A 14,571-nucleotide genomic window follows, 5' to 3' on the forward strand; every position below is an offset into this window, starting at 1 on the left:
GGGCTGTGAGATCATGACTTGAGCCAAAGTCAGATGCTCAACTGACTGAGCCACCCATGCGCACCAGAATTCAGTCCTTTATTTTTTAAAAAAAATTTTTAGGGGCGCCTGGGTGGCTCAGTTGGTTAAGCGTCCGACTTTGGCTTAGGTCATGATCTCACGGTCCGTGAATTTGAGCCCTGTGTCAGGCTCTGTGCTGATGGCTCAGAGCCTGGAGCCTGTTTCAGATTCTGTGTCTCCCTCTCTCTCCGACCCTCCCCCGTTCATGCTGTCTCTCCCTGTCTCAAAAATAAATAAACGTTAAAAAAATTTTTTTAAAATAAATAAAAAATTTTTTTTAAAACGTTTATTTATTTGGGGCGCCTGGGTGGCGCAGTCGGTTAAGCGTCCGACTTCAGCCAGGTCACCATCTCGCGGTCCGTGAGTTCGAGCCCCGCATCAGGCTCTGGGCTGACGGCTCAGAGCCTGGAGCCTGTTTCCGATTCTGTGTCTCCCTCTCTCTCTGCCCCTCCCCCGTTCATGCTCTGTCTCTCTCTGTCCCCCCCAAAAAAATAAATAAACGTTGCAGATTGCTTCTTCCTTAAAAAAAAAAAAAAGTTTATTTATTTTTGAGACAGAGAGACAGAGCATGAACGAGGGAGGGGCAGAGAGAGAGGGAGACACAGAATCGGAAGCAGGCTCCAGGCTCTGAGCCATCAGCCCAGAGCCCGACACGGGGCTCGAACTCACGGACCGTGAGATCGTGATCTGAGCCGAAGTCGGACGCTTAACCGACTGAGCCACCTAGGCGCCCCCAGAATTCAGTCTTTTAAAACAATAAGTAAGTCTGTAGTTGAGCTGGACAATTTTTCTGGCTTTGACTAGGCTCACTCTTAAATCTGTAATCATTTGAAGGTTGCTTGGCAGCTTTGCTGATCTTGGCTGGCTCTCCCCATTTTTGAGGGTTGCCATCTATGTCTGTCTGCTGGACTGGAATGACTGGAACAACTGGGGTAACTTGGCTCTGCTGCTCCCAGTATCATCTTACAGTGGGCTAGCCTGGGCATGTCCTCATGGTCAAGGCAGGGGAACAAAAGAGCAAGTAGGGACACCTGGGTGGCTCAGTCGGTTGAGAGTCTGACTTCAGCTCAGGTCATGATCTCATGGCTTGTGGCTTCAAGGCCCCTGTCGGGCTCTGTGCTGACAGCTCAGAGCTTGGAGCATGCTTCAGATTCTGTGTCTCCCTCTCTCTCTCCCCCCCTCCCCTGCTCATGCTCTGTCTCTCTCTGCCTCTCAAAAATAAATAAACATGAAATATGGCCTTTTGTAGCAACGTGGATGGAACTGGAGAGTGTGATGCTAAGTGAAATAAGCCATACAGAGAAAGACAGATACCATATGGTTTCACTCTTATGTGGATCCTGAGAAACTTAACAGGAACCCATGGGGGAGGGGAAGGAGAAAAAAAAAAAAAAAGACGTTAGAGTGGGAGAGAGCCAAAGCATAAGAGACTGTTAAAAACTGAGAACAAACTGAGGGTTGATGGGGGTGGGAGGGAGGGGAGGGTGGGTGATGGGTATTGAGTAGGGCACCTTTTGGGATGAGCACTGGGTGTTGAATGGAAACCAATTTGTCAATAAATTTCATATATATAAAAAAATAAATAAATTAAAAAAAACAATAAAAAAAGAGCAAGTGGAAATGTTTCAAGCACTTTTTTTTTTAAAGCATCTGTCTGAATCATGTAGGATAATATCCATTGGCTGAAGCAAGACACATAGCTGGACCCAGAGACAACAAGCAGGGCAGATTGCTCTGCCATAAATAGGAGGATACAGCAAAGTTTTGCGGGAAAGGGCTTGGATATAGGAAGAGGTATAGAGTTGGGGATCATCAGTGTAATCAAACTACCACAGTACCTTGTATGACATAGAAAAAGGTATCATCATGGGTGCATGGGTTGGCAAGTAGGAAACCCCTTCATATAGAGAAAAAGACTCCCTTTACTCTGGGAGAGGTCAGCTCCATACCAGGAGGCATAGCACAGCAAAGGGACCAAAAGCTAATTTCTCCCTTGACAGAATGTTATGTGCAGTGCATAACCTGCCCTACTATACTTGGTAGCCCTGTCCCTATTCTGGTGCATTTCTTCATCTGACAGATATTGTTTCAGATTCTTTTCCCACAGAATTTTCTTTGCTGGATGAGACTGATACCCCCAGATGATGTCTGACTTGGCCTCTATTCCTTGATAACAGGTGGGAGCTGCTTTCAACAGTCCAAAAACTCGTGAAGAGCTTAATACCATTGCATCAAAGCCTCCTCGTGATTATGTGTTCCGGGTGAATAACTTTGAAGCTCTGAAGACCATTCAAAACCAGCTTCAGGAAAAGATCTTTGCAATTGAGGGTAAGCTAAGGTTCTATATTCCTGTAGCAGCTCCAGAGGCAGCTCCTTATCTCCAAACATGCATTTCCTCTTTAGTAGCTAGAACCTCTTAACCCTTGATACCCTCTCAACATTAACTCTTTCTCCATTTCCTCTAGTTCCCAGCAACTCTGGCCTCACTTGGTCATTTCCTTTGAAATCAAAGAATGTAGACTTTATATTTACTTTGTAAGCCTTGGCTATAGGCTGAAAAATTGGAGGATAAGGGAGCCAAATCTCAGATAGTATTTTTCAAAAAATTTAGATATGCTACCAACATTTGTCTGTTTGAGTCACTGCTGTATTTCCAGTGTCTAGAATAGTGCCTGGTACATAGAGAGTTCTCAATAAATGTTTATTGAATAAATTAATTCAAAAATTAGGGAAAGGTTCATACACAATCTGGATTTATGGTTTCTCTTGAAAAGTTGGAAGGTTAGACTGCATTCCTACTTGGCAAAAAGAAGGTGGGACCAAATTGCCACCTTCTCTTTAAAAGGAGTACATGCTTTCTAGTGCAACATAGCTCCCATATGACTCTCTTTTTGTTTGGTCAACATAACTTTTGAGTTCCCAGCTCTTCTGCTTTCTTTAATGTAGAAAGTGCTCCTCCTCACAGGTACTCAGACAGGAAGTACCAGCTCCTTTGAACATGAGATGTCTCAGGAAGGCTTCAGTGCTGCCATCACCTCTGTAAGTGGTCCTTTATTAAATTGTGATGGGGCAAGAAGAAGGGGGAGAAGAGGTGCAAGGGTATGGTGGCTTTTATCTGCAATTGGTACTTGTTGGGAGGCATGTCTTTGATGGGGAGCAGTGGTCCCTTTTCTTTTCCTTATCAGACCTTTTTTTTTTTAAATGAGATATAGTGGACATATGGTATTATCTTTAGGTATACAACATAATGATTTGATGTATGCATGTATTGTGAAATGATCAACACAATAAGTCTGATTAATATCCATCACACATTTAGGTAAAAAATTTATTTTTCTTGTGATGAAAACTTTAACATTTATATTCTTAGCAACTTTCAAATACCAATACAGTGTTATTAACTATACTTACCAGGGTGTACATTATACCCCAGACTTTATTTTATAACTGGAAATTTGTACCTTTTGACCACCATCACCCATTTTGCCTACCTTCCCAACAAATTGCCTTTGGCTACCACCAATCTGTTCTCTGCATCTATGAGTTCAGTTTTTGTTTTGTTTTAGATTCCATATATACGTGAGATCATACCATATTTGTCTTTCTCTGACTTGTTTTGCTTAGCATAATGCCCTCAAGGTCCATACATGTTACAAATGGCAGTATTTCCTTCTTTTTTATGGCTGGTTAATATTCCATTGTATTATATATAACATTTTCTTTATCTGTGCTTCAGTGGACACTTAGATTATTTCCATGTCTTGGTTATTGTAAATAATGCTTCAGTGAACATGGGGTGCAGATATCTTTTTGAGTTAGTGTTTTCATTTCCTTCATTTCTTTCTTTTCTTTTTCATGACAGTCATTCTAACAGGTGTGAGGTGACATCTCATTGTGGTTTTGATTTGCATTTCCCTGATGATTAGTGATGTTGAGCACTGGCCATCTCTATATCTTCTTTGGAAAAATGTCTATTCAGATCCTCTGCCCATTTTTAATCAGAAATTTTTTGCTATTGAGTTGTAGGAGTTCTTTATATATTTTGTATATATCAACCCCTTACCAGAGATATGATGCACAAATATTTTCTCCAATTCTGTAGGTTACCTTTTCACTTTGTTGATGGTTTCTTTTGTTGTGCAGAAGATTTTTAGCTTGATGTAGTCCTATTTGTTTATTTTTGTTTTTGTTGCCTTTGCTTTTGGTGTCAAACCCAAAAAAATCCTTGCCACGATCAATGTAAAGTTGCTTACCACCAGTTTTATTCTTGGAGTGTTATGGTTTACGGTCTTATGGTCCATTTTGAATTGATTTTTGTAAGTGATGTGAGATAGTGGTTCAGTTTCATTCTTTTGCATGAGACTTTTCACTTTTCCCAATCCCATTTATTGAGAGACTGTCTTTTCCCCATTGCATATTTTTGAATCTTTTGTTGTAAATTAATTGACCATATATGTATGGGTTTATTTCTGGGCTGTCTATGTATTCTGCTATATTTATCTATACGTTTGTATTTATGCCAATACGATACTGTTTTGATTACTATAATTTTGCAATATAGTTTGAAATCAGAAAACATGATGCCTCCAGCTTTGTTCTTTCTCAGAATTGCTTTGGATATTTGGGGTCTTTTGTAGTTCCATACAAATTTAGGATTGTTTGTTCTATTTCCATGAAAAATGCCATTGAAATTTTGATAAGGATTGCACTGAAGCTGTATGTTGCTCAATCTTGTTCTACCTTCTTTCCCAGAATGATCTCTTGCTAGGTGCTGTGGGAAGCTTTGACTGGGCTGGTGGAGCTTTTCTGTATGTGTCAAAGGACAAATTCACCTTCATCAACACAACCAGGGTAGATTCAGACATGAATGATGCTTACTTGGGTAAGTGGAGACGGCAGGGTAACTCTAAGAAGGGGTCTTGATAGGGCATACCTCAACTAGCATAGACATCACTGGATCTTTCAAAGGCCCTTGGAATAAATTTAAAGACAGAAATTTCAAAATTTCATTTTGGTTATGTTAAAAAAGGGGGATATAGTGCAGGGTCCAGTTATCCCAACCTACTAAGCATGGGGCTACTGCAGTGCCCCTACTCTAAGGATGGGTCTCCTAGAGGGGGCTGAGTCTGTGAAGGAAAGCACTTATCCTCTCAGATCACCATCTTCAGGTTATGCTGCCGAAGTCATATGGAGGAGCAGGGTGCAAAATCTGGTTCTTGGGGCACCTCGATATCAGCACACTGGCCTGGTGGTGATGTTTAGAGAGAATGCTGGTACCTGGGAGACCAACACTGTTATCAAGGGTAGCCAGGTAAGTGCAGAGTATGTGGAGCATAAATGTGCAAACAGAGGCACCCTGGGGGCTTGACATTCCAGTATGGGCATCACCAGGTGCTATGTGTATCAGAGTTTTGTAAAGGAGCTTTCAGAGGGCTTTGAGCTGGACAGTCACAAGAATAAGCTTTGTATTTGAGAATGTTGTGTTTTCACTTTTCTAACTACAATAAATAATGACACTTGACTTGTGCAGAGCTTTCTGTGAGTCTCCCTGTGAAAAGAGCTGGTATTTAACCAGTACATAACAGTATAGCCATATTAGTTATTAGAATATGGAAATAATTCCATATCTGTCAATCAATAGACGCTTTCCTTAGATTAATGCTTTCTTCCCCCTCCCTTGCACTCTGGTCTCTTCCTCATTATTCTTTGAACTTCCCCATGATTCAACAACTATGAGGTGAGACAGGGCATCTCAGGGGAGCTTTTGGACCTACTTCATCTAAGCCCATAGTCAGTGCCTGAGCAATCCTAACAGTTCAATATTTTGATTTTTTAAAATGTTTATTTATTTTTGAAAAGGAGAGAGAGACAGAGTGTGAGCGGGGGAGGGGCAGAGAGAGAGAGGGAGACACAGAATCTGAAGCAGGCTCCAGGCTCTGCACTGTCAGCACAGAGCCTGATGTGGGGCTTAAACTCATGAACCATGAGATCGTGACCTGAGCCGAAGTAGGACCCTTAACCCACTGAGTCACCCCGGTGCCCCTAGCAGTTCAATATTTTGAATATCACCCTGAAAAAGCAGTGTGGTTGCATCTTATGTGTGGCATCATATGTGGTGTGAGACACAAAAATTTCTAGTTCAAATTATCCTTGAAAATTCCTGAAATAGGGTTGCACTCATGTGTCTGTAGTTCTGTGTGTATTCCTTTCATTTTTATCACTGGCTCACTTTGGTCTGCAATTAAGGCATCATATGTGGATACCTGATTGCTCTGATACCTGAACAGCTTGTCATAATTCTTTGCCATAGTCAAATTCTTCATATGGTCTTTTCATAGTTTTTATCAACACATAAAACATAGGCATCAGTGCCTGCCACATATAAGGGGTAGGGTGGGGGAGAATACATAGGGGAATTCTAGGAAGTCAAGTGTGAATGTGATGCTACTTCTCTGTTTTAAGTGTGTGTGGTCCAGAATTACATGGAGAAGGCTGGATGGTCAACTCTTTTACCATACACAGGTATTACACATGCAAATTAGAATCAAGGATGATGAATACTAAACTGGGGCAGTCTGAGTGTTATGAGAGTAAATGGGAGGGATATCCACACAAGGATGTTAAGGAAAGTTTCCTAGAGAAAGTGACAATTGATGTGGAAGAACTAGAGAAATGAAGAATGTGGAAAGAAGAGGGCCAAAGGAAGGAGAGAGCATGAGACACAGTTCAGAGTGTGTGTATTGGGGTTTGGGGAGTGTGGGTGAAAACACTGGGAAGAACTAGATTAATGTCAAATCTATCACTCCCTCCATTTCTAATGAAATCAGCCTGGTCCATGCCATCATTTCCGTGGACCTAGCTTTAGGTTCCTGTGGGTCTCCCAAAGTCTTATGTTTCCTCTCTTTAATCCATAGAGGGAGAGTGAAATTTCTAAATGAGAAACTGTTGATATCAATCTTCAGTTTAAAACACTTTGTTAACTGCAGACCAGTATTTAATAAAAATTTAAATCTATAAAAATGATAATGCATCACAATCAAGTGTAGTTAATCCCATGAATGCAGGGCTTGTTCAATAATGTTCCAGAAATGGACAAGCTGATTATAAAGTTCACATGGAAATGCTAGGGACCCAGAATAGTCAAAATATTTGAAAAAGAAGAATTTCCAATGTCAAAACCTACTACCAATCTACAATAATCAAGACAGTGTGGTATCAGTGTAAAGATAGACCTACAGGTCAATGGAATAGGACGAGGGGTCCAGAAATAAACCTATACATCTATAATCAATTGATTTTTGACAAAGGTACCAAGTTCATTCAATAGGGAAAAATAATCTTTTCAACAAATGGTGTTGGGATAACTGGATATCTCCTACCTCAAAATATACAAAAATTAATTCAAAATAGATCAAAGACCTAAATGTAAGAACTAAAGCTATAAACTTCTTAGAAGGACTCATAGGTAAATTTTTGTAATTTTAGATTTGGCAGTGGTTTCTTAGATATAACACCACAAGAACAATAAAACAAAGAAAAAATAGATAAATTTGGCTTCATCAGATTGAAAACTTTTGAGCATCAAAGGACACTATCAAGAAAATGAAAAGGATGGAAGAAACTATTTATAAACCATATATCTGACAAAGATCTGGTATTTAGAATATATAAAGAACTCTTACAGCTCAACAATAAAGAGACAAAACATGCAACTTAAAAATGGGTATAAGATTTGAACAAACATTTCTCTAAAGAGGATATATACAAATGGCCAATAGGCACATGAAAAGATGTTCAACATTATTAGTTTTTAGTGAAAGACAAATCAAAACCACAATAGAGATATCACTAGAATGACTATTTAAAAAAATAAAAAATAACAAATATTGGTGAGGATGTGGGGAAATGGGAGCCCTCATGTACTGCTGGTGGGAATGTAAAATAATAGAATCTTTTTGGAATACAGTTTGGCAGTTCCTCAAAAAGTTAAATATAGGTTTACTACATGACCCAGAAATTCCCCTCCTAGATTAGATATATAGCTTCCCCCCAAACAAAAATAAATGTTCAAATAAAAACACGACTGTTCATAGCAACATTATTCATAATAGTCAAAAGGTGAAAAAAATCTAAATGTTCATCAACTTTTGAAGAGGTAAACAAAATGTGGTACATCTATACAATGAAATACTATTTAGTTATAACAAGAATGAAGTGTTGACACATGTTACATGGGTAAACCTTGAAAATTTTATGGTAAGTGAAAATAACCTGTCACAAAAGGCTACATATTGTATGATTTCATCCATCTGAAGTGTCTGACTTAGACAAATTCATAGAGCTAGAAAGTAGATTAATCGTTGCCAGGGAAAAGAGGAAAGAGGGAATTGGAGTTGATGCTAACAGAAAGGGTTTCTTTCTGGAGTGATGGAAATGTTCTGGAATTAGTGCTGATGGTTACACAACATAGTTTATGAACTAAAAACAACTACATTTTAAATGGTGAATTTTATGTTATGTAAATTTTATCTCAATTAAAAAAAGCTATTCTGAGAAAAAGAGCAATCAATGAAATTTACCATAACAGCAGACTAAAGAAGAAAAAAAATCTTAATAGATACAGAAAAAGAATTTGACAAAATATAACATTCACTCATGGTGTTTAGTTCTCAGCAAACTAGAAACTAACATTTTTTGAGTTTTGTAAAAAAAAGTACAGCGAGCCTCACACTAAAAAATAAAAGAGAACTTTTCCCCCCTAAAATTGGAAATAAGAATATTCACCTTCATAAGTAAGTAAATGAATAAAGAAAGAAAAGAAAAGAAAAGGAAAGAATATTCACTTTTACCACTCCTATTCAGCCTTGTACTGACAGATGTAACCAGTGCAACAAGACAAGAAAAAGGGGAAAAAAAGCATACAGAGTGGAAAGGAAAAAAATAAAACTGTCTTATTTGCGGATTACATGTTGCATGGAAAATCCTAAAGAATCTACAAAAAAAGCTCCTATAATTAATAAGCTATTTCATTAAGTCATACAGAGAAAGACAAATACCATATGTTTTCATTCTTATGTGGATCCTGAGAATCTTACCAGAAGTCCATGGGGGAGGGGAAGAAAAAAAAAAGAGGTTAGAGAGGGAGAGAGCCAAAACATAAGAGACTCTTAAAAACTGAGAACAAACTGAGGGTTGATGGAGGGTGGGAGGGAGGGGAGGGTGGGTGATGGGTAGTGAGGAGGGCACTTTTTGGGATGAACACTGGGTGTTGTATGGAAACCAATTTGACAATAAATTTCATATTAAAAAATAAGCTATTTCAGTAAGTTCTTAGGTTACAAGATGAATATATAAAAATCATTTGCATTTCTATACTACCAACGAACATTTGGAAATTTATTTTTTATTTTTATTAACTTGTTTTATTTTTTATTTTTTAAAATTTACATCCAAATTAGTTTGCATATAGTGCAACAATGATTTCAGGAGTAGATTCATTAGTGCCCCTTACCCATTTAGCCCATTCCCCCTGCCACAACCCCTCCAGCAACCCTCAGTTTGTTCTCCATATTTATGAGTCTCTTCTCTTTTGTCTCCCTCCCTGTTTTTATATTATTTTTGTTTTTCTTCCCTTATGTTCATCTGTTTTGTCTCTTTAAGTCCTCATATGAGTGAAGTCATATTATTTTTGTCTTTCTCTAATTTCACTTAGCGTAATACCCTACAGTTCCATCCACGTAGTTGCAAATGGCAAGATTTCATTCTTTTTGATTGCTCCATTGTACATATATACTCCATTGTACATATATACCACATCTTCTTTATCCATTTATCCATTGATGGACATTGGGCTCTTTCCATATTGGGCTATTATTGATAGTACTGCTATAAACATGGGGGTTCATGTGTCCCTTCGAAACAGCACACCTGTATCCCTTGGATAGATGCCTAGTAGTGAAATTGCTGGGTCATAGGGTAGTTCTATTTTTAGTTTTTTGAGGAACTTCCATACTGATTTTTAGAGTGGCTGCACCACCTTGCATTCCCACCAACAATGCAAAAGAGATCCTTTTTCTCCGCATCCTCGCCAACATCTGTTGTTGCCTGAGTTGTTAATGTTAGCCATTCTGACAGGTGTAAGGTGATATCTCATTGTGGTTTTGATTTGTATTTCCCTGATGATGAGTGATGTTGAGCATTTTTTTCATGTGTCGGTTGGCCATCTGGATGTCTTCTTTGGAGAAGTGTCTATTCATGTCTTTTGCCCATTTCTTCACTGGATATTTGTTTTTTGGGTGTTGAGTTTGATAAGTTCTTTGTAGATTTTGGATACTAACCCTTTATCTGATATGTCGTTTGCAAATATCTTCTCTCATTCTGTCGGTTGCCTTTTAGTTTTTCTGATTGTTTCCTTCGCTGTGCAGAAGCTTTTGATTTTGATAAGGTCCCAGTAGTTCATTTTTGCTTTTGTTTCCCTTGCCTCCAGAGACGTGTTGAGTAAGAAGTTGCTGCAGCCAAGATCAAAGAGGTTTTTGCCTGCTTTATCCTCGAGGATTTTGATGGCTTTCTATCTTACATTGAGGTCTTTCATCCATTTTGAGTTTATTTTTGTGTATGGTGTAAGAAAGTGGTCCAGGTTCATTTTTCTGCATGTCACTGTCCTGTTTTCCCAGCCCCACTTGTTGAAGAGACTGTCTTTATTCCCTTGGATATTCTTTCCTGCTTTGTCAGAGATTAGTTGGCCATACATTTGTGGGTCCATTTCTGGGTTCTCTATTCTGTTCCATTGATCTGAGTGTCCGTTCTTGTGCCAGTACCATACTGTCTTGATGATTACAGCTTTGTAGTATAGCTTGAAGTCTGGGATTGTGATGCCTCCTGCTTTGGTTTTCTTTTTCAAGATTGCTTTGGCTATTTGGAGTCTTTTCTGGTTCCATACAAATTTTAGGATTATTTGTTCTAGCTCTGTGAAGAATGCTAGTATTATTTTGATAGGGATTGCCTTGAATATGTAGATTGCTTTGGGTAGTATCGACATTTTAACAATATTTGTTCTTCATATTCAGGAGCATGGAATCCTTTTCCATTTCTTTGTGTCTTCTTCAATTTCTTTCATAAGCTTTCTTTCAGTGTATAGATTTTTCACCTCTTTGGTTAGATTTATTCCTAGGTATTTTATGTTTTTTTTGTGCAACTGTAAATGGGATCGATTCCTTGATTTCTCTTTCTGTTGCTTCATTGTTGGTGTATAGGAATGCAACCAATTTCTGTGCATTGATTTTATATTCTGCAACTTTGATGAATTCATGAATCAGTTCTAGCAGTTTTTTGGTGGAATCTTTTGGGTTTTCCATATAGAGTATTATGTCATCTGCGAAGAGTGGATGTTTGACCTCCTCCTGGCTGATTTGGACGCCTTTTATTTCTTTGTGTTTTCTGATTGCAGAGGCTAAGACTTCCAATACTATGTTGAATAACAGTGGCGAGAGTGAACATCCCTGTCTTGTTCCTGACCTTAAGGGGAAAGTTCTCAGTTTTTCCCCATTGAGGATGATATTAGCATTGGGTCGTTCATATATGGCTTTTATGATCTTGAGGTATGCTCCTTCTATCCCTGCTTTCTTGAGGGGTTTTATCAAGAAAGGATGCTGTATTTTGTTAAAAGCTTTCTCTTTATCTATTCAGAGGATCATATGGTTTTTGTCCTTTCTTTTATTGATGTGATGAATCACATTAATTGTTTTGTGGATATCGAACCAGCCCTGCATCCCAGGTATAAATCCCACTTGGTCGTGGTGAACATATTTTTTAAATGTATTGTTGTATCTGGTTGGCGAATACCTTGTTGAGGATTTTTGCATCCATGTTCATCAGGGAAATTGGTCTATAGTTCTCCTTTGTAGTGGGGTGTCTGTCTGGTTTTGGAATCAAGGTAATTCTGACTTCATAGAAAGAGTTTGGAAGTTTTCCTTCTGTTTCTATTTTTTGGAAGAGCTTCAAGAGAATAGGTGTTAACTCTTTCTTAAATGTTTGGTAGAATTCCTCTGGAAAGCCATCTGGCCCTGGACTCTTGTTTTTTGGCAAATTTTTGATTACTAATTCGATTTCCTTACTGGTTATGGGTCTGTTCAAATTTTCTATTTCTTACTGTTTCAGTTTCGGTAGTGTATATGTTTCTAGGAATTTGTACATTTCTTCCAGATTGCTCATTTTATTGGCATATAATTGCTCATAATATTCTCTTATTATTGTTTTTATTTCTGCTGTGTTGGTTGTGATCTCTCCTCTTTCATTCTTGATTTTATTTATTTGGGTCCTTTCCTTTTTCTTTTTGATCAAAGTGGCTAGTGGCGTATCAATTTTGTTAATTCTTTCAAAGAACCAGCTTCTGGTTTCACTGATCTGTTCTACTGTTTTTTCGATTTCGATAGCATTAATTTCTGCTCTGATCTTTATTATTTCCTGTCTTCTGCTGGTTTGGGGTTTTATTTGCTGTTCATTTTCCAGCTCCTTAAGGCATAAGGTTAGGTTGTGTATCTGAGATCTTTCTTCCTTCTTTAGGAAGGCCTGGATTGCTATATACTTTCCTCATATGACCGCCTTGCTGCGTCCCAGAGATTTTGGGTGGTGGTGTCATCATTTTCATTGACTTCCATATACTGTTTAATTTCCTCTTTAACTTCTTGGTTAGCCCATTCATTCTTTAGTAGGATGTTCTTCAGTCTCCAAGTATTTGTTACCTTTCCAAATTTTTTCTTGTGGTTGATTTCAAGTTTCATAGCATTGTGGTCTGAAAATATGCACCATATGATCTCAATCTTTTTGTAGTTACTTAGGGCTGATTTGTGTCCCAGTATATGGTCTATTCTGGAGAAAGTTCCAAGTGCACTGGAGCAGAATGTATACTCTACTGCTTTGGGAAGAAATGTTCTGAATATATCTGTTAAGTCCGTCTGGTCCAGTGTGTCATTCAAAGCCATTGTTTCCTTGTTGATTTTTTGATTACATGATCTGTCCATTGCTATGAGTGGGGTGTTGAAGTCTCCTACTATTATGGTATTACTATTGATGAGTTTCTTTATGTTTGTGATTCATTGATTTATATATTTGGGTGCCTCCACATTTGGCACATAAGTGTCTACAATTGTTAGGTCTTCTTGGTGGATAGACCCCTTGATTATGATATAATGTCCTTCTGCATCTCTAGATGCAGATTCTAGATTGTCTGATATAAGTATGGCTACTCTGGCTTTTTTTGTTGACCATTAGCATGATAGATGGTTCTCCATCCCCTTATTTTCAATCTGAAGGTGTCTTTAGGTCTAAAGTGGGTCTTGGAAACAGCATATAGATGGATCTTGTTTTATTATCCATTCTGTTACCCTATATCGTTTGATTGGAGCATTGAGTCCATTGACGTTTAGAATGAGTACTGAAATATATGAATTTATTGCCATTATGTTGCTTGTAGAGTTGGAGTTTCTGGTGGTGTTTTCTGGTCCTTTCTAAACTTTGTTGCTTTTGGTATTTATTTATTTATTTATTTATTTATTTCTCTATCATCTATCTATGTTTTTTTTTCCATCTTTTCTCCCCTCAGAGAGTCCCCCTTAAAATTTCTTGCAGGGCTGGTTTAGTGGTTACAATCTCCTTTAACTTTTGTTTGTCTGGGGAACTTTTTATCTCTCCTTTTATTTTGAATGACAGCCTTGCTGGATAAAGAATTCTTGGCTGCATGTTTTTCTGATTCAACACATTGAATATATCCTGCCACTCCTTTCTGGCCTGCCAAGTTTCTGTGGATAGGTCTGCTGCAAACCTGATCTGTTTCCCTTGTAGGTTAGGGACTTTTTTTCCCTTGCTGCTTTCATGGTTCTCTCCTTGCCTGAGTATTTTGTGAATTTGACTATGATATGCCTTTTTGGTGGTCGGTTTTTGTTGAATCTAATGGGGGTCCTCTGTGCTTCCTGGATTTTGATGTTTGTGTCTTTCCCCAGGTTAGGAAAGTTTTCTGCTATTATTTGCTCACATAACCCTTCTACCGCTATTTCTTTCTCTTCCTCTTCTAGGACCCCTATGATTCTGATGTTGTTACTTTTTAATGAGTCACTGATTTCTCTAATTCTTAAATCATACTCTTCTGCCTTAATCTCCTTCTTTTTTTTCTACTTCATTATTCCCTGTAAGTTTGTCTTCTGTATCGCTGGTTCTCTGTTCTGCCTCATCCATCCTTGGCGCCACTGCATCCATCCATGATTGCAGCTCAGTTATAGCATTTTTAATTTCATTCTATTTTTTTTTTTTACTCATTTTATCTCCACGGAAAGGGATTCTAATCTATTTTTGACTCCATCTAGTATTCTTATTATCGTGATTGTAAATTCTAGTTCAGACATTTTGCATGTATCTGTGTTGGTTAAATCCCTGGTTGTTGTTTCTTCATGCTCTTTCTTTTGGGGTGAATTCCTTCATTTTGTCATTTTGAATGGAGAAAGTGAATTAATGAGGTAG

At 38.2% G+C, this 14,571-nt stretch overlaps 1 protein-coding gene across 7 annotated transcripts in view; it reads left to right on the forward strand.

The window, feature by feature from the left end:
• The window catches only part of ITGAM (integrin subunit alpha M), a 44,580-nt gene that overhangs the window by 14,167 nt on the left and 15,842 nt on the right, over nt 1–14,571 (forward strand). For 6 of the 7 annotated variants that reach the window (XM_030301071.1, XM_030301073.1, XM_030301069.1 and 3 more), the window contains 4 exons: nt 2,238–2,388; nt 3,026–3,099; nt 4,813–4,942; nt 5,229–5,371. In XM_030301071.1, the coding sequence (XP_030156931.1) occupies nt 2,238–2,388; nt 3,026–3,099; nt 4,813–4,942; nt 5,229–5,371 (498 nt within the window). The remainder of the gene's footprint in view (nt 1–2,237; nt 2,389–3,025; nt 3,100–4,812; nt 4,943–5,228; nt 5,372–14,571) is intronic. The other variant, XM_030301074.1, reaches the window with a different exon arrangement.

The sequence above is a fragment of the Lynx canadensis genome, chromosome E3 (assembly GCF_007474595.2).
Source record: "Lynx canadensis isolate LIC74 chromosome E3, mLynCan4.pri.v2, whole genome shotgun sequence".
In the NCBI taxonomy this organism is placed as follows: Eukaryota; Metazoa; Chordata; class Mammalia; order Carnivora; family Felidae; genus Lynx; species Lynx canadensis.